Source organism: Dreissena polymorpha, chromosome 4, assembly GCF_020536995.1.
Source record: "Dreissena polymorpha isolate Duluth1 chromosome 4, UMN_Dpol_1.0, whole genome shotgun sequence".
Classification (NCBI taxonomy): domain Eukaryota; kingdom Metazoa; phylum Mollusca; class Bivalvia; order Myida; family Dreissenidae; genus Dreissena; species Dreissena polymorpha.
In genome coordinates this window covers 33,401,681-33,422,701 of record NC_068358.1, presented here as the reverse complement: position 1 = coordinate 33,422,701, position 21,021 = coordinate 33,401,681, and the positions used below count along the sequence as shown (strand labels likewise).

The 21,021-nt window shown below is 35.6% G+C and overlaps 2 protein-coding genes across 2 annotated transcripts; both read left to right on the top strand.

The window, feature by feature from the left end:
• The first annotated feature begins 1,364 nt into the window (after nucleotides 1-1,364).
• Nucleotides 1,365-7,411, top strand: LOC127878336 (glycoprotein-N-acetylgalactosamine 3-beta-galactosyltransferase 1-like). The gene is made up of 7 exons (XM_052424862.1): nucleotides 1,365-1,464; nucleotides 1,966-2,055; nucleotides 2,599-2,816; nucleotides 2,847-3,096; nucleotides 3,998-4,104; nucleotides 5,031-5,228; nucleotides 7,104-7,411. The coding sequence occupies exons 1-5, from the start codon at nucleotides 1,365-1,367 to the stop codon at nucleotides 4,018-4,020; spliced, it is 681 nt and encodes a 226-aa protein (XP_052280822.1). The 3' UTR covers nucleotides 4,021-4,104; nucleotides 5,031-5,228; nucleotides 7,104-7,411.
• Nucleotides 7,412-14,000: 6,589 nt separating this feature from the next.
• LOC127878335 (keratin, type I cytoskeletal 9-like) lies at nucleotides 14,001-19,689 on the top strand. Its single transcript, XM_052424861.1, has 5 exons — nucleotides 14,001-14,115; nucleotides 15,151-15,333; nucleotides 17,765-17,908; nucleotides 19,252-19,302; nucleotides 19,679-19,689. Exons 1-5 carry the CDS (start codon nucleotides 14,001-14,003, stop codon nucleotides 19,687-19,689), a joined length of 504 nt encoding a protein of 167 aa, XP_052280821.1.
• Nucleotides 19,690-21,021: the final 1,332 nt, after the last annotated feature.

Here is a 21,021-nt window from a genome sequence, read left to right as displayed (position 1 = left end):
TTCAACAGCATCGTACCCCGATTTTTCTGAAGCAATTTAGCTTACTTGTTTCATATTACAATAACGGTTAAATTAAGTTTTCAAGACACGCGGCATATTCAATGCCATTATTTGTAAAATAATCACAAGTGGTAAATTATTTTTTTTGAAAATATATTTTTATTTGATTGATGCAAAATTAATCTACTTAACTCTTACGAAAATTTGATAAATATGGCCCCTTATCATCACGACCCCAGTGGTCCCTCTGCTATCAGTTTCGTTAGATTTGACCTCTGTGACAGATATCTCCAACTCACGTCTATATGGAATATTTTAAGATCAGATAGCTGGGTCGTGACACTGCGGAAATACGAGAGATAACGAACGATTTGTGTTTGAAGTTTTTTTCCATGTGTATTTGTATTCAGAATAATTGTTTACGGTGTTTATCCGGAACCAAAAATATAAAGTTACAAGTAAAAGTAGAAGTCGATTCAAAAGAAGTTAACCGATTTACAACTATTTTTTCCAATTTCTTCAGTTCGAAAAGTGTTTGATTCTTTATCTACGTTAATGAATGAAACTACCAGACTGTGACTTATATTTGGGGATTTAAACCTTTCACGAGCTTGATATGCGTCTTTTACAATCGTCCTTTACCGTACACGCACATATTTTGAACATATTGTATAATATTACACCGTTTGAAGCCGTCTTTTACGCGATTGTTTCACTAAAATATCAGTTTTATTGTATTTTGTTTCAACTCTAATCTTTAAGCCCTTATTTTGTTAAAGTTACGTCGGTGCGATTAAAGCGGTTACGTAAGTACGATTTAAGCTACGACGTTATAACGAACTTAGTTTGTAACATCAGTACTAGTGTAATTTCGATGTAAGTTAAATTTCAACTTTGAAGAACGAATTTAGATGTGGCGTTATTGTGATTTTAGCTGAAAACAGGGACCTTAGGCAGTACAACAGAAGACAATACGCAGTTGACCTTGAACTTTACAATTACGAATCCATCATGCATTCTAATATCGCGATTATCTTAAATCAACGTGAAAAAGTCAACCACTAAACAGAAAAATATATGTGAATATGAGTCGCAAAAACCAGCGAAACTTCTAGCCGTCCATCACAACAGTGAACATTTCATAACATTTTTCAAAAGGCCGTAAACAAATGATATCGGTGCCAATCCATATGTCTCCATTTTGAATATCGCAATAGACTCAAAAAACAGAAAAAATATCGTATTTTTAAGTTTTAAAAAGCACGAAACAGTTGATAGCAAAAGAAGAAGAGCAAACAAGTTGATATTTCCAATAGTCCGCCATCTTGAATGTCATAAATTCTCACATCACACGAGATTTGAGGATGCAGAGCGCTACCAAGAACCTTTCGAAATACGCAATCATCTCGTTCCTACTCATATTAATTGTCGTTATGGGAGTTTACTTCATTTTCTCTAACAGAAGTAAGTACCGCGGCATTTGTTACTTTCCCAAACGTTAGTTCTCAGTTAAAATGTACAGAACTTGAATTAACGGAAATGTACTTTCAGTTTAGATCACGGAACTTTCAAAATTGCAGCCAAGGAATGTCTATTACAAAAATTAAAAGTCATGACGCTTGCAATGTGAACAGGTTATAGGTGTACTAATTTGTGTAAGACTTTACTAAAACAAAACTTAATACTTTAAGAAGTTCAGGACTTGTGTTAAACTTGAAAAAAAAAATGAACGCGATCCTTGGCTTAGGTTTTGGTATCTTACGTTTTTTAAGAGCTTAACAATTATACTGAGTGCACCCGCGCATTATGGTCAGAACCACCTTGTTCGCTATAAATCGGGCGAGGTTGTGTGATCGTATTTGCGGACAGGGTAGTTTCTGAACATACTGCGCAATGACCGCACGTGGCATTTGATCATTGTTTGCAGGCGTCGCTCCAATAATGATGTTATATTATGTTTTGTAGTTCCAACACCGTCATTGGCCATTGGCATTGATGTCGGGATCCAGCATAAACATGTTCCTGTGGACGACATACCTCTCACTCACGTCGATAGTTACTATAAACCCTTGTTTAATTTCAACATTTTCGTTTAGTTTTAACATTATTGTAGCTCGATTGCATCGAAAGCATAAGGCTAATTAGGACGCTATCGAGCCAATTTTATTGAAATAACCAATACTTGGTGTCTTTTGGGGAGATCTAAGGACAGCTCCGACAGCGGTGATCAAACCCATCACCTATACGTCGTTAGGCAGACATATCCTCCATACAACAGCGAACTTCAGAAGGTATCGGACCATTCTGGTAAGTGCTGACTTCAGATATTGAGTAAGTATCAGAAAAACATATACATGCCTCGGCGAGAAGCGCAGGTTTTAGTGCCGAGAAAAATAAACTTACCTGTGTTCAACATTGATCTGGTTTTCAATTTATCCTATCGTTTTTCCTTTTTCTATATGTAGATTGAGCAATAGTGAGTCTGAAATCGATGCTTCATTTAACGTTTACATTTTAGACGTGAGGTTAAATTAAAAATGCATACTTTTTGTCAATAAGTATCTTTAATTAATCATTAAACTTGCCCGTTGTGTATAGTTTACGTCGACGACACGGTGGCCCGGAAGTTATTCGATGAGGTGCGAGTGTTCTGTTGGATCCTTACAACAAAGTCCGGTACCTTTAGCAAGGCGGCCGGCATAAATGCAACGTGGGCACCTCGATGCAACAAGCACGTGTTCTTCGCTTCCGCATCCGGTGAGGAAAGCATTATTACGCATGCGCCGTTGCCGCACGGAGCGACACCTATGCAGAAGGTGGAAATACATTTAGGCGGTTAAGAACAGAAGGAGTATAAAACGGCAACCGGGAATACTTTTAAAACGGTTTCTATGGGGACGGATATTATGTTTATCGATACGCAGGAGGGATACGACAATCTGACCGAGAAATTTCGCGAGATTTTACAGCTGCTGAACTTGCAGGAAATGGAGCATTTTGATTGGTTCTTGAAGGCTGATGATGACACCTATGTCATCATGGAGAATATGCGCTTCTTATTGAAAGGGCTAAATCCGGAAACACCTGCGTATCTGGGTAAGTGCAGACTCCTTCCAGGCATAACCTCCCATAATGGTAAACGGTAAACATAGCTATCATATGTAAAATCCTTCTGATGGTGGTATTCGTAGATTCAAACGTTTTCTTATTTAATAATTTATGGTATAAAAATTAAATAAAAATGAGAAACAACACATGAATTAAGAAATAACAAACCCAACTGAGGGCCATTTACAAAGTAGTGACTAGCCAGGCAGACCCAAATTTTTGGGACGAAGTCGAAGGCTGACCACTTTTTGCCATTGGGTCTAAAGTGGATTTTCTCTTTCTTATATTTTACCGAACATATTCATCATGTGTAACATAACGTATATAATCAATGATTTTAACAGCATTGCCACAAATGGACAATATTTGCATAACTCTCGAAGTAAGTTGCAATCAAGCACATATTCACATCTTGAAATATGTTTTATAAAACATGTTAGATTGAAAACAAATATCTTATTGTTAATCAAATAATTTCATTTAATTGTATTTCCTTTATTAAGAAAACAATAGATACCACTAGGAAAGTTTGATCTTAAAGTGTACCTTACATAAGAAAACTGGTCTTGGGGCCTTATCAAAGATTAAAGATTTACGGCAATCAAAGATTTTCGGACAATCACAGAATTTACAACAATAATAGATTTTAATTTTAATTACAACTGCTTTTTAGCTCACAACAAATATACATTTATGATCAATATGTTACTTAAATGAAAGGCACTTGGACGATGGAAACCAATTTAAGAGTATGACTGCTATTCTCTTGTCGAAAATGTTGAAACATAGTAACTATACTTTGCAAAACTAGCATCGTAAATTAAATTTGTCATAAGAAGTTTTATAAAACGTGCTCTGGAGTGTTCGTGTTTTGTTCTGTCGTTACTAGGTTACCAGCTGGAGCCCACCTAGTTCGACTCGCCCTACATTAGCGACGGCACAGGATATGTGTTCAGCCGAGCCGGGCTCAAGCGCCTCGTTGAAAAGGGATTCAAGGTAAGATATTACTCCATGCTTGGATTCACAGATACGAGTAAATACTTTGATATCAGCCAAAATGCTTGTGGAATCTAAATTACAGGTCAAATATCAGTACAGTTATAGATCCAGGCCAGATTTCAGTAAATACCCGGGATACAGGTTAGCAATAAGTGAACTCGAAGGATTCCAGATCATATACATACAATAAGTGGCAACATTGGAATAATACAAACGTTTCATGCATGTTCTTTTATAGAAAGAAACAACTTAATTTAAAACTAAATATCTCACTGTGCATTGTGTTTAATTATATGCGTAAAAACATAATTCATAAGGGAACAAGGTTAAACCACACCTTATATTCGTATTTGTATCCTGATGTTCATTAAGCCAGTGATTTATCTTCTTGGGAAAGTTTAGACATTGACAGGTGTTACATAGATGTGGATGAGTTCCAACTATTTCAGATTTCTTTTTTGGTAGCCATATAACGTCACAAGCATCCGCCTTAGGCGGATGGCTAGTAGGGGACATATTGTATACACATGCAAATCAAGAGTATACAAATACAAGATTTCGTTCTGAAAATGTGTTAACACAACAGAAAGCATACGTGTGTTGTGAAAATGTAAAACGAAACGTTAGTGTCTGGGTTTATGACAGTAATATTTACCCTATCCCACGTGTGGCACTAATTTGGATACCATTGTTAGATGTTAAAGCAAAGTTATTATACATGCGATTGATGTTAAATGTTTTAATAGAACGAGGGCACGGAGCGCTATGCGTCTGAGTTGATTATTTCTGGTCTTAGCTAATGGAACTAATGAGACACTATAATCTAGTTTCTAGGACAAAGTGGGCCGGTAAGTATTAGATTTACCGGTTTCGAATATAATGGGAATCTGTGAGACTTGATTTACCCATGTCTTAACTTTCAGAAAAAGGGCGCTTGTCAGGAAAAGGGAAGCTTCGAGGATTTAGAGGTCGGCAGATGCGCAATGAAAGCCGGTGTCAACAAACATAGCTCTCTCGACAGATTTGAACGGGAAAGTTTCCACCCGGATAATATAAACGACTACATTCTTGGGCCGCCGCCGCAGTGGCTTTATTATTATTCTAGGAATAAACCAAACGGGGTAAGAAAACCGTTTTGTTTACCGGTGTGTTTTTTATGATTTACTTGAACAAATCACATACACAATTTTAAGTACAGTTTTGCCCAGGAAACGGACTCGAGAGTGCCTAAATAAGTCGAGTCAATCGATGCGAAAGTAAGGTTTAAATTAAATTGGCCTTCGTTTATATCACTTGATTGTTTTATTCACGTTAATTGTAACATAAAGATGATATGTAAAATTATGGCAATGAATGATCTGAAAGAATGGAATTCGAAAAATCTGAGGTAAATCTAAAATACTTTATGTCAGAAGATGACACATGCAGTGTATAGTTTAAAACCACGGTATATATAAAACTAATTTCAAGAAGCAAAACGCTTTTTTGAGCAAACATGGCCTCGACGAATATGAAACTATGTTATTTGTTTCAGTAAATGCATTCCAGGGTTTTAAAATGCGATACGTGCAAATAAATTATTGTTTTACTTACTTTAAATAAACTTAAAAGATCACTTTTTTGCTTTCAAAGTTTGTTTTTATGTGGAGGAAAAATGTGCAATATTTGTGAAGGGAAATTCGGCTAAATTTGGGCATCTTAAATTGGCGAACATATGACCGTTTACGTCTCAATGAGGCATTCGGTGTGAATATTTATTGAGAATAAGAGACGAGGCTTATAACTGAATAATCCATTATTGTCTTCTTGCCAAGCCTGATATAGTATTCTGTCTTTCTGTTTATCGAACGTATACGTCCCACATTCTGATACAGTAATCTGTCATTCTGTTTATCGAACGTATACGTCCCACATTATGATATAGTAATCTATCTTTATGTTTATCGAACGTATACGTCCCACATCCTGATATAGTAATCGGTCTTTCTGTTTATCGTACGTCTACGTCCCACATTCTGATACAGTAATCGGTCTTTCTGTTTATCAAACGTATACGTCCCACATCCTGATATAGTAATCGGTCTTTCTGTTAATCGTACGTATACGTCCCACATTCTGATATAGTAATCGGTCTTTCTGTTTATCGTACGTCTACGTCCCACATTCTGATACAGTAATCGGTCTTTCTGTTTATCAAACGTATACGTCCCACATCCTGATATAGTAATCGGTCTTTCTGTTTATCGTACGTCTACGTCACACATCCTGATATAGTAATCGGTCTTTCTGTTTATCGTACGTCTACGTCCCACATTCTGATACAGTAATCCGTCTTTCTGTTTATCGAACGTATACGTCCCACATCCTGATATAGTAATCGGTCTTTCTGTTTATCAAACGTATACGTCCCACATTCTGATATAGTAATCGGTCTTTCTGATTATCAAACGTATACGTCCCACATTCTGATACAGTAATCCGTCTTTCTGTTTATCGAACGTATACGTTCCACATCCTGATATAGTAATCTGTCTTTCTGTTTAGCGTACGTCTACGTCCCACATTCTTTAAGAAAAATGTAAATATAATCGCAGCGACGCGGCGTTGAATTAAAATAGTGTACTGTATAAAGGTAAAGGTCTTTTTTATTATAGTGTCACCCCTATTGAAAGGGCCAGTCAATCTGACTTATGAGACACTTTTTGCGCGTATACCATGTACCTCCCAACTCCTATCACTATGCCAGGCGCCAGTCGGATAGAAGTCGGTAACCATTCATGTTTAACGCTCGCGGCTCACGAGCCGGCCTAATCGGAACAAGTCCCATGACAAACATCCATCCTTAGACAAACGCTCCCCATGGGGCTCGAACCTACGACCTCCCGATCCCAAGGCGGACGCCTTATCCACTAGGCCACGGCGATATATACGATGTCCGTTGCTCCACCTTTGCCCTATTACATACCAACTTCAAAGTTTTGGAACGTGCATTTCAGGGTTCCGAGTGCTGCAGTCAACTCAGTGTCACGTGGCACAGGATGGAGACTCGTGACATGCTCGTGTTTGACCACCTGCTCTACAAGACGCATGTGTACGGGCGCAACATTGCGGCCTCCTACACCAACTTCTACTCGTACAACAAAGTCAAGAAATTACCGAACGGAGTTCCCACCATGACAAACGTGTAGCATTAGAAAATTAGCATATGTTCTCTTTTTGTAGGGAGTATTTTCAGTATCGTTCCTAAACCATGATAACCTCGAAAATTTCATACATAGCAACTGCTATTGTGCCGTGATATGGAGCACCCATAAATCGTTTTGTTAACCATTACAATTGCGTGTATATGTGTATATGTTCAATCTTTAATCTTTGGCATGGATGCATTAAATTATTCAATTTAATACGATGTTCAGATGTGAATTTAAAGTTAAGGACGAGTGTGTATATTTATATTAAAAATGGTGTCGTGCATGTTTCTACAGTGTATTTCATTCAACAAAGTCATACAACTCCTCAAACACCCTATCACTTGTATCCAATCTATACGCGGCATTAAAACACGTGGCTTTGCATAATTAAATTTAATGATGCTTTGTGAATTCAAAGGCTCATTATTTCTTTAATTTCAGCACGTTAAGTTCATCAGCGACATAACATTTGGGTACCGGAAAAAATGTAATGCAAACTCACTAATTTAAATAACTTAATGAGCACGGTATTTGTAAACTCGTGTTTGGCGCTTGATTTCACCAAACAAATATTTGTCGTTGTAATTGTTATATAGGCCAGAGATGAAAATGGCGGACATTAAAATTATAATTATTAGGAAGACTGATGATGATGACTGATGATGATGATAAACATTTGTAATGATAGCTATGATGATGATGATGGAGATCATGATTACGACGACATTAGTATCAGGATAGTGTTGATGATGTTGTTGTCGATGATGCATTAAATATCGATTTAGACACACACACATGTTCATAACTCAACATCTGTTGCTGCTGATGATGATGGTGATTAGGAAGTGGAGAGATAGAGAATACTAGGTTAGCGTTGAGTTCAGAGAAGTTTATGTTGCGAGGCTTAGAACGCCGGGAGCGCGAGCCTTGGCGAGCGATTTCGGTGTTCGAGCTGAGCAACATAAACTTCTCTGTATTCAACGCTAACCTAGTATTCTATTTATCCCATTTGATTTTTTTTCAACGTGACATATAACATAAGTAGATCTAATAACCTTAACAATAATTTTAATTCATTATTAAAAGCGCTTAAAATATAACGAATGTAACCATGCGTAATGATATAGAATGTATTCGTCTGGTACGCAAAATAGTCTTAAAAAATTTCACACAAAAACTGTAAAACGAGAAAAAATATCACCATATACCTCGATTTAATTTACGCAGCATGCACATTGTAACACATTACGACCGCGAAAAGAAGATTTTACTTTAATATAACTTATTTAATTTTCGAAAGAATATGATCAAAATCCAATATGGCGGCGAATGCTCCTGACAAAATGATGTCGATGTCAACATACATGTAAATGTAAATTTACACACTGTGACACAGAGTCGTTCTAAACATAAATTAACAAAAAAAACTATACTCGCCTTATTTTTTTCATGGACGCTGCAGATTTTGATGGCGTCTAGCTCTTGCCTTCACATCCTGTAGTTTTTGACCCAACACAAGATAATCCGTCATAATTCTATTCAACGTTGAAACAATTGTTGCAAACGGGTTATTCTTATTGAATAGACTTTCTTTGATAAAATAACACAGACAAAGTTTATTCATCAAAGAAAATACCCTTACGTTTACTTACAACCTAAAGCAAAACAATTTGAATAGACTACTGAACCAAAATACACACCCATCAATATGTTCTACACACACAATTTCACATCAAAATAGGTACGCACATTCTGAAAATCAATTTAACAAGAACAAGCTAGATCTACATGTAGATCTTATTCCTTTGTCTAACCGGTTCCATCCGAGGTTAGTAGTCCATAGAATATGGACTTTTTCATCATTACTTCCAGGATAAATTTACAAGAAAACATGCGCGTCTTCAATGTTTTATTCCCAGATATCGCATACTAGTTTCGTGTACACAAAAAGATGACATCACATATATTTGGAAAATGACGCAATAAGTATGTCATTATTATCAGCTGATTCATTATACGGATGGCGAAAAATTATGTCCCTTGACTAGATCTAAAAGTTGAAGGTCGTATAATTTTAAAGCTAAAGTTTTCTCGACTCTAGAGATTTGTTATGAAAAATCATTCAGTGGAAGAATTAAATGTAGTCCGTGCACGCGACAGGTATATTCAACAAGGTGGGATACAGGTTAGTTTATTCCATGAGGTGTTATACCGTCAATGTCGGTATACAAATGGGATAAAATACACGGTTGGTTTCTTTGTGTACTTGAATTTATCAGCCGATTCGTAGAATTTCGGACACGAGTCGGACATTTAAGATCCCAGAGAAGCTTACGTAATATACTCTTTTTCCTTAACTATTTTAAAGTTTATATTGATAGTTAGACAACACATTACGCGTTAAATAGTAAAAAACAACAGCAAAAAAAGATTAAATTAACCAAATTTGACACTGCATAATACTAAAATATATGTGTGATCTTTTCCGGTTACGCCCTTTGAAATAGTCATAAAAAATTATATGCAAAAGCAAGATTACAAAGACAAAATATCGCTGCATACATCGATTCGAATTTCTCAGAATTCCAATAGCGACATACTATAAAATAACTCTGAAGGTATTTTTCTAACTTAAATTAACGTTTTACCTAAATGGCTGCTATTTTCAACATTTAAAATATGCATCACTAGACATTTTTAAAGACCGCGTACAGCATGATGAAGCAAATATCCCCCTGATCTGGTCAGTGTAAGTCTATATAAAAATTCTCAACATAAAACACGAAGATAATATGTCACTCATTTTGCTTACTAGCATGAACAAATTAAACTTGTACTGGATGTTGCTCTACTCACCAAAGCGTTTGTATGGAGCTCAATCACCATGTATTGTTTCATAAAATATGGTTTGCTTCCATGATCAGTTGAAAATAATCACAAGGAAAATATACGTCTTATTGGTGATACCGGAGCTTTTTTTCCGAATTGTCACCCTAAAAACAGATAAAAGAATGCACTCAAAACACGAAACGATGTCACCGAATTACGATGCCAAATTGCGATAATTATTTCATGATTGCGCTTTGGAATTTCGCTTTGCAGTTTTGCTTTTTGACTTGGTTTCTAGTGCTTATAATATATGAAACAACGAGTGGCCTTAACGGAACACAGAATCGGAATGCAAATGATAGAACACAAATATTAAAAATGTATCACATACATGGAAATGTTAAGTATATATTAACGTTTAAGAAACACAAATGGATTGTATTATATAAACTTTGCATTTTCCAATACTATTAATTTTGGAAAAAAATCGACTGCTTATTTTGATATTTGAACAACTTTAAAGTATTGCAAATATAATATTAATCTAAGCAAATACATGTAATGACATTAAAAAAACTAGGAATATTTGTGAACAAACCCTTATTTGACATGTTAAGCACCAGCTGTAAGGGATAAGCTGCCAACCACCCAGCAGTCATTGGACATAAATATATAAAGCGTACATGTATATTTCTTTCAGCAAAATTCATTTGTATGTTTGCTCAAATATATGCTAAAGGCTAAAACACTTCAATATGGATCTACTTATTTATTCGATTATGAACTTGTTTATCTATCAAATGGCGACTTTTCACAATTATCAATTTGACTCATTGCCACTCTCTTTCGTTGTGCACATAGAGAGTTACATGTAGGTATTAAGGTCATCCCTCTGACACACCTGCCCCCCCCCCCCCACCCCCGTATCACTCAGTATAGCGCAATCAGAGGTGGACGAACAAGGACCGACCAGCGAATTTGAAGTCAGTGGTATTATTGATAAGGGCCCTGTTTTATTTACCATCATACGACAAGTTATAGTTATGACTGAATTTAGTAATTGTAAATTCGACATTGACGATAGGTTTGTTCCTGTGATTTATGACATTAAAGAAATGGATTCGTTATTTTTTTTAACTTGCCTTTTTCCAAACTGTTGATTCATTTTTCCCAAATTACGGAAATAGGAATTCCTTATCATGTTAAAGTCTCTATAACGCTCAAAATCAACAAAAGTTTCGTGAAGTATTTCGTAAAATAAAGGTAACACCTAAAAATTCAGTGTTCCTTATAGCAATAGCCAAAATTTCAACGCTAGATGTGGTATGATTACATAGATTTTTGTAGATACAAAATGCTCGTTTTTATTTATTTGTGACCACAATAAATTCCATGCGAATATATCTATTCATACGACACACGAACACAAAAATGGTACCATATTAAAACCGTAATGAAAACGAGCATTTTGTATCCACAAACATCTATTTTACCACACCACACCTGGCATTGAAATTTCGGTAATTGCCATAAGAAACAATGATTTTTAATTGTTTAGCTTTATTTTACGAAATATTGTACGAAGTTTTCGTTGATTTTACGTATTAATGTTACTTTAAATATTCTTTGTAAATATATGTGTAACAATGTACTCTGTATGTGTTACAATGTACTCTGTACAAGTCTTAAATAAAAATAACTGTCTTTCTGCCATTAAGACATTAATAAAATTAAGTATTTACAATCGTCAGAACGTAACATGTTTGCGCCTTTAACGGTTCTTTCGACGTGACGATCGTTCCATCGTGAACATTTCTGCTCAGGGAATATTTCTGAGATATTTCATTAAGAAACCTCGTTCGCTCGTGAACATTTCTGCTCAGGGAATATTTCTGAGATATTTCATTAAGAAACCTCGTTCGCTCGTGAACATTTCTGCTCAGGGAATATTTCTGAGATATTTCATTAAGAAACCTCGTTCGCTCGTGAACATTTCTGCTCAGGGAATATTTCTGAGATATTTCATTAAGAAACATCGTTCGCTCGTGAACATTTCTGCTCAGGGAATATTTCTGAGATATTTCATTAAGAAACCTCGTTCGCTCGTGAACATTTCTGCTCAGGTAATATTTCTGAGATATTTCATTAAGAAACCTCGTTCGCTCGTGAACATTTCTGCTCAGGGAATATTTCTGAGATATTTCATTAAGAAACCTCGTTCGCTCGTGAACATTTCTGCTCAGGTAATATTTCTGAGATATTTCATTAAGAAACCTCGTTCGCTCGTGAACATTTCTGCTCAGGGAATATTTCTGACATATTTCATTAAGAAACCTCGTTCGCTCGTGAACATTGCTGCTCATGGAATATTTCTGAGATATTTCATTAAGAAACCTAAGTCCATATTATTTAAAAGCCTATGACACAGTTCAGTTACGATATAATTGTGTAGTTTCCAACAAACAAGATAAAGATGAATATAGTTACTGCCAGTTTTAAATAAAGGAAGCGTGGAAAACACCAAGAATTGTTTTAATACAATTCTGACCTTAAGTTATTTTAGATGATTTAAAGAAGTTTAGATTGAGAAAGAAACACAATCATCATAACGTAAATACTTATGTTTAATAATATGCACCACAGAACACCACTGTATTAACCCTTACGAAAGAATTTTAGAGTACTGAACTTATATTTTTGTCTTTTTTGAGTTAAGCATCACTAAATAATGTATAAGTAAATGTAGGTTATTACATATTTTCAACAGCAGATCATTAGCAATTCAAGTTTTGAACATATATCTGTTATCAAACATTTTCCTATAGTTCAACTTCAATCGCGCGTTCGGAAATCCGAAACCAGTTCTAACCAGAAAACGGAACTGTATGTTTTATAATTAAAGCGCAAACATTTGAAACAGTCGAGCCAACATAGGGTCGAATATCACTAAACCTAACTGTAATCTGTATGCATTCTTCGAGTAACTGTCACGCAACTAACCGTAATCTAAATGTATTCTTCGAGTAACTGTCACGCATTTTAAGAACATGGGCTGATAAAGCCTCTCTTTACGCCCATAATGACAGAAAGCCGCGTTGATACGCCGTAACTCAATTGTGTTTAGTTTAATATGGTAATCATATAAGCGTCTTACTGCATATTTAGTAATAGTATTATCAAACATCGAACAGCCCTTTTATATTTTACGTTTTCGGAAACGACGTTTTTTGCAAAATAGTAACACGCGCGAGGTGCAGCGCTGTTTTAGTGCCAATAATAATGACATAATTATTCTTGACGCTGTTATTCACAAATGGGTCGGATGTCATTTGGGCGTCGATTTTGATTCTACTTATTTGTTATGGTACAGTGATGATAATACTGTTTTTGTTTTATGAAGTGCTGTAATTGTGAATATTTGTCGTTATTTTCTTAAAAAATAGATCTTGATTTTATCAGGCTCGTACTTCAGTAAACAATTAAAATAAAGAGTGTCTGTTGTTGACGTATTAATGATTTGGTACTTATTCAATCATCAATATTAAGTAGCAATTCTACTGATAGTTCTAGAAGCACAAATGTCAAACTAGCCGTAACATGTAGTTTGAGAAGAGAAGTTATTATAGTTAATATGATAATTCCTTTTGTATTATTATATGAAAAGTCAAATCGTTTATAATCGCAGCTAAATGTGAAGTACCTTGGCACCCCGGAAGTTCCCTCGCTCGCGTACCGGGGCTCCGGTCGGTAGGAGGTGGCATGTCGTATCAACAATTCCTTTTCCAATATTCTGGAAACACTTCCGGAAATGAAGAAAACCGCTGCCCGCCGTCGGCTGTGGACAACCGGAAGTGCAGAGTCTGCGATTGCGCAATGCGACCAGAGGCAACGTCATCGAGTCATGCATGCACACCGACGCCTAAGAATTGTCCAAGCAAGTGGTGGATGAAGGAAAGTGCCGACACGCATGAGACCAACAAAGGGAATGGTAATCAATATGTTTCAAGATGCAGAAGGGTTTTGCACATGCATTCCGTTTGGATGCGTTTCATATCGTTATTATAAAGAAGGCGTTAAATATATTTTGTTTAGCGAGTGCTTTATTAAACATTTTGTTCCTTATCTTTATCAATCGTATTTCTCGTCATTATTTCAACTAAACGTATTTTAGCTATTTTCAAAAGGATATGTATTATGAATGACGTTTGCATTAAAAACAAAACTTGAGTTAACTAAGAAGATTATGATCGATATTATTTACTTTACACGAACCAGGTGCACTTCCGATCAGCGGCGACACGTACCGAAAGTGCAAAGACATATGCATGTTGTCGTGCCACGATGGCTACACACTAAGCACCACAACAGATGAGACTGGCTGGCAGACGTGCGCATGCGTGGATTCAGAGCCGTGTAGAATTATCACTTGATCTGTGGTAGTGTTGGTGATGATGATGGTTGGGGTGATGTTTTTATTTGAGCGGGTAATGTTTGTGGAAGTGATGATGCTGATGATGCTGACGAAGAATAGTAGAAGGATGAGAATAGAAATGATTTGTATGATGGTGCCGATTGATTATGATGTAGGTGGTGGTGCTACTGCTTCTGAGGCTGCTTCTAATGATGATGATAAGGTTGATTATAACATGTTGCTCATGATGTTGATGATGATTATGAAGATATCCATGATGATGATGATGATGTGTCGGTTGATGATGGTAGCGACGGGGATGCTATTGTATTTGATGATTATTATAATGATGATGATGATGATGATGATGATGATGATGATGATGATGATGATGATGATGATGATGATGATGATGATGATGATGATGATGATGATGATGATGATTATGATGATGATGATGATTGTGATAATGATGATGATGATGATGATAATGATGATGATTGTGATAATGATGATCATGATGATGATGATGATATTGATGATGATGCATTACATGTTTAAGCATTTTCACTTTAGAGAAAAAGTATAGACTCTCCACGAAAATCATTCTAGGATCTTCGCAACATTCCGCGTCACAGCAAAATTTGGAACAAACCACAAAAGAACCAACCACTACAGCATCCGGTATGAGCTCTTCAAGCGGCAATGGGCTCTCATCATCCGGGAGCGGTGACGGCGCAATAGCTGGAAGAGACTCTTGGGGATCTGGTTCAGGAACTGGAAGCAGTGGCGGGGGTTGTGATCCCTGAAATGCAGCGTCGGTTTGAGACAGTGACGGGAGCGCTTCAGGTGGCGGGATGAACGCATGAGGAGCTATTAACGTCGTTAGCGGGCGTCTTCTAGTTGTTTCGGGCCGATGTGTCCGGGAAGCGGAGGTACTGTTATTTCGTTTTTTCATTTAACCTCATCAACAAATTATGAGGCTCGTTCTTGTAAAACGGAGTTTAATGCATAAATGATGTTAAAAGGAGTTCGCGCATGCTAATCAGGGACGACAGTTTCCGCTTTTAAGGAATTAACTGTTTAAAAGAAGCATCTTCTAGACGAAATTAGAGATCTACCAGTCTTGGCGGGAAGTGTCGTCCCTGTCTTGGCGGGAAGTGTCGTCCCTGTCTTGGCAGGAAGTGGCGTTCCTTATAAGCCTATGCGGACTGCACATACTGATTTGAGACGTTTATAAAGCATATGTATTATACCCAATATTCAAAGAACGCGGCTAATATAGTGTCCATCTTTTGGTCGAGGGGTTCCGAGTTGTATCACCGCTTTCATAATTTCCACCCATAAAGAAATGGGTTAGCATTCAACTAATGTAATAGTGTCTTAATGCGGCAAATTTTAAAATACACTAATACGGTGTTTAAATAAAAAGACAAATAACATATGACCCCGTTGATGGTATCCTTATCAAAAACCTCAATATGCGTAGATGACATGTTGTACTTCATGTTATGGTATAACACATAGATGACATTTTGTACTTCATGTTATGGTAAAACACATAGACAACGCCCTTGTCTCTATTTCAATTAAAGTTTTGACCTGTTTATTTTCATGCCCACACTGAATGGGTAACATGATAAATTGCACATGTCCTTCCATCCGACCACCCGTGGTTAACCGATTGAATAACATTAATGTGTAAATGAATATAAAGAAAGGCCTTATGTGTGCGACGACTTTTTGAAGAATAATCTCAATTAGTTTTTTGTAATATGTATATTAAAGCGGGACTGCACGATTTTTATATGTGTTAAATTGTAATAAATTGATAAAAAATATGTTACAATAACACAAAATAGTCAAGAAAAAAATTATACATTGAAGACCAATTTCATAAAATGCAGCAAAGACAGATTAGCGCCCCGAGCCGATTGTGACGAAGATTTCGTACATATGTTCCTACAATAACCGAAGCATTCGTCTTTTTTATTACATTCAAAATAAAATTTAAAGAATACCTACAAACAAATCATTGATATATATGTATGCTCATTTGTTAATTTTTCTATGTTAATACTTGTTGTGATGTGTCTGATGTGATTTATTTGAAAGATTAATTTTTGAAAGATTGATTTTTGTATCACATTTTGCATATTTTGTATTATCATAATCATCATCGTCATCATTATCATCGTCGTCGTTGTCTTCGTCGTCGTCGACGTCGTCGGAATTGATAAGGAAGTATTTATAACATTTAACTGTATAGTTCATTTTCTTTTTTCCCTTGTATGTTCGTATGCATGTTTCAAAATATATACTTGTGTTTTGTTACTGAAGACCACATTGTAAAATAGAAATTATTTCTTAATGTGAATTCTTCATGAAATAAAGTTATATTTTATTATTATTATTATTAGTTAGTGTTTGTGTGTCGTATGAATAGATATCGTTGCCGGAAATTAACATGATCCGTAAAAATAAATTTAGATTCACATCGTACATGCATTATATGCATGCTGTCGAATTCGACTATAATACAGACATTTTCGATTTCAGAATTAAATATCTGGCTTATTTCGCATTTTTCGACACATGTTCTTCTTAACTTTTATTTTAATTTATATCGAAATATATGTCTTATGTGTTTTTTACACATTTTATATAAATTCACAAAGATTTGACAAAATCGTGCAGTCCCGCTTTAAGAATCACAAAACACGCACATTTAATGAATACGTACATTATATATGCACTATTTAAAGAAAACATTACGCATCCGCAAATTTTCGCTATAATCTATTAAACTTCTATATTGCATGACCTATGTATGTTTAATTGAACATGTATTTCACTAGTATAATGACTTAAACTGTGTCTATGCAGTGGCCTTATGTGGGGAAATTGATGAATTGAGGTCATTTTCGAGCGTGCGATGCCTACGACGTGAGTTCGGATCATAAATTTCGCTTGTATCGTTCGTCCGTCCCGCTTCTTGGGCGGAAAATAAATTGAACGTGATATAGGGTTCCAAATCATACTTCATGCTATGAAAGAAGGAGCTGGATGGAGTTGCATGGAAGAATGACTCTTAATGGATAAATCCGATTTTTTTAAATGTTGCCAGGATAATGAAGATGTTTTTTTTCCCATATTTTACAACAAATTTTGTCTTAAGATGCCACATGGAGCGTATATACACGAGCACTGCATTTCTTCATTACAGGCGGCATCAACCCGATGTTTCCGGTAGTTAGTGGAAGCGGTAATGGCGGCTGCACGGGCCCGTTCTGTATGGGCGCCAGAAATGGCGGCAGTGGAGGAGCCAGAAGTGGCGGTGGGATGATGGGCGGACCCAGGGGAGTGAGAGGTAAATATTGGCGTCCGTTCCTGTTGTTATTGCTGGCCGGACACGAAATTCGCCATAGGTTGTCAAACTGTGACGTCATCGAGCCACGTTTTGCAGCTGGGAGAGGCATCACCGGGGAACTAATATACGCATGTCCGGTTTGCTCTTCGGATAGAGGGATGTCCTCTGGTTTTTCCGGATCTCCGCCCAACAGCACACCAAAATTACATATACAGTGACAATAACTTAATTGCTGTAAATTGCTGCTTTAATTCAGTATTCGACCAAACGTCCTTGTTTGTAGAAAGTAAATGCAGTCACGGACGCGTAAGGACCTCATACACTTTGAAATGCAAATTAACTCATAAATGAACATTGGGACATTGATCCACAAACATCAACTTGAACTCCTTCACAATGCGAGATTTTGTCGTTTCAGTTGTTGTTAAATATTTTCATATTTTTTTTATTGTTATACTGGCACATTTTCCGTTTAATTGTTATAAAAATTTTCACATACAAAATTGATTCAACACAGTTCAAAAATACGAATCAACGAAAAAAGTAATAAAAAATTGATTCAACACAGTTCAAAAATACGAATCAATGAAAAAGTAATTTAAAAAAATAAAAAATAATAATTGTCAAAAGTGTTATGTGTAAAAAGTATAATTTCTGAAAAGTGTAATTTGTATAATGCATGATTTCTGAAACGTATAATCAGTGACTACTACTACTACTACTACTACTACTACTATTTCTTCTACTACTACTTCTACTACTACTACTACTACTACTACTACTACTACTACTACTACTACTACTACTACTACTACTACTACTACTACTACTACTACTACTACTAACTACTACAATCACTATTTTTCAATCTTACAACTGACGCATACTTTACAATTCAGATATTCATTTTAAGGAATAGAAGGTTATAGTTGTTCGAAAATACCGTATGTATTGAAATACAACACGCCATTTATTCTATGTATATGTTAATTAAGTGAATAACAAATTGTGGGTCAAAGGCTGATATTTGCTTAGGTAGATTATTTAGGTCCTTATTTTTATCACAAAATCTCTTTTTAAATCATCGTAGAACGAAAGTAAGGCGCCTTACCCCTGCGTGGGGTTACAGTGATTATACATACTTCAATATAAAAATGAGTCACCTAATTTTCTCTGAAACTACATGACCCCGTGGTTTTACAAGCTGAGCTGTTTATTTTCTGCCAATCGAAGGTTATGATATTATTTTTAAAATTTAAATCACATCTTTCTTGTGAAATTTGACATTGTTCATATTAATACACTTCGAAACAACCTGCATGTGCATAGTGGTCATTGTTCAGGTTACAACGACAAGTTCGTGGGACCGGAGCGCTCGGCAAAAGTGGGACAAAGTATGTCGCCTGAATTTGATATCTTCCCGAGAGTTTTGTCGCGTTTGGGCTGATTTAGGCGATTACTTCTAAAAAAGACCAACACTTGTGTGTTTGTGTTTAATCCGAAATATATCTTGACCATTAGACACTTGACAGCAAATTGTTGGTGGTCTCTTTATTTTCTTTATATTTTGAACTCATCGCAACCACTCGAACCCAACATCCTGTAAACCCGCCTCATCCTGCAAATGCGCTAATTTTAGAATTATGAAATACACGCAACTATGTTTCTGTAAATGTATACATAAATATTAATCACACATTGATTCGTTTTACTGGCTCTGTTTTGAAAATTTACTTACTGTTGTTAATATCTTGTTTTTGTGATTATCAGGATTTAACTGACCCAGAAGCAAAACGGGTTTGATTCAGAACAAGTGTTTGGATTGTAGTTAATTGCATAACCAGGCCAGCCAAGTTTTATTCACTGTTCAGCATCCCCATGATGTTTTATAAACTCGCATGTAAGAATTCAAAAGTCGTAAATATACTGTTATTAAACAGATTTACCATGTATACTTCTAATAGTTGTACATTTTTACCATATTTATTTCGAACAGTTGGGTTATGTAACCCATAACCCTTTGTAAGACCCGTCCCTTCTTGCATTTGTGATTTTTTTCTATATGTCATCACTCTTCTGAACAATTGAAAAATACAGGGGCTTTTGGTGGTTTAATTTTAATTTTAATTATTGATATGAAATCAACATTTAACTTATATGTAATATAATTATCTGTTGAAATGTATATTATTACCTCATTGTACCCAAAAACGAATATAATGATGAAACGATACACCAATGCTTTTGTTGTTTTTAAAAAAGGAAAATAAACGAACAGAAACGACGTGTTATGCAAAAAGATTAAGTAGAGGATATTTGTTCATGTCAGTGTAAGATCGTTTGTTATTTCCCGAGAGATCATATACAATATATATTCAAGAATGGCGCAGCTATAAGTGAAAATATTATTGTTCTATGATCACGAGTGAATGTTTCTTTTATGCCCCTTTTTCAAGACAATAATCAACAGCTGTTTCCCTTTCGCTGAAAAGTTACCCTTTCTCCCGTGGCATGCATCAATACATTTCAAAACACAAAATGACGTCATAAGTGTTACGAAATGACTTTGAAGCATGTGAAGAAAATTATGAAACAATTACTATTTTATAACATGCGATACTCCAATGAACAAACACGTATACTGTACCTATTTTGACTTTATCTTTATTGAATTATCTGTATATTTATCCTGATTTATCGATTATAATCCGATACATTATACTTGCAATTTGACACGTGGCCGTTAATTAACACCACGGTAAGGGACATTATACTTTTTAAGGAAAATGACAGAATTACAAATCCGTTGTGTTCGACCCTTTCCGTATTTTATTGTTTGACAAAGATAAGATAAGATAAGATAAGATAAGATTTATTTTGAGTCGGCAAGGGTTAAACAAACAAACATAAGCTCAGACAGCTTGTACAACCGACTATAAAACATGATGAATAAGAAATAACAAGTGTATAAAAGCTGAAAGACTGGAAACAATTTGTTCTACAATTAAAAGGCAGATATACATATAAATATATAGCATGATATTACAACATCAGATATGGTACTAAAAAATTTAGATTTGTTTACATTAAAAGTCAGATAATTTTTTAAGAGA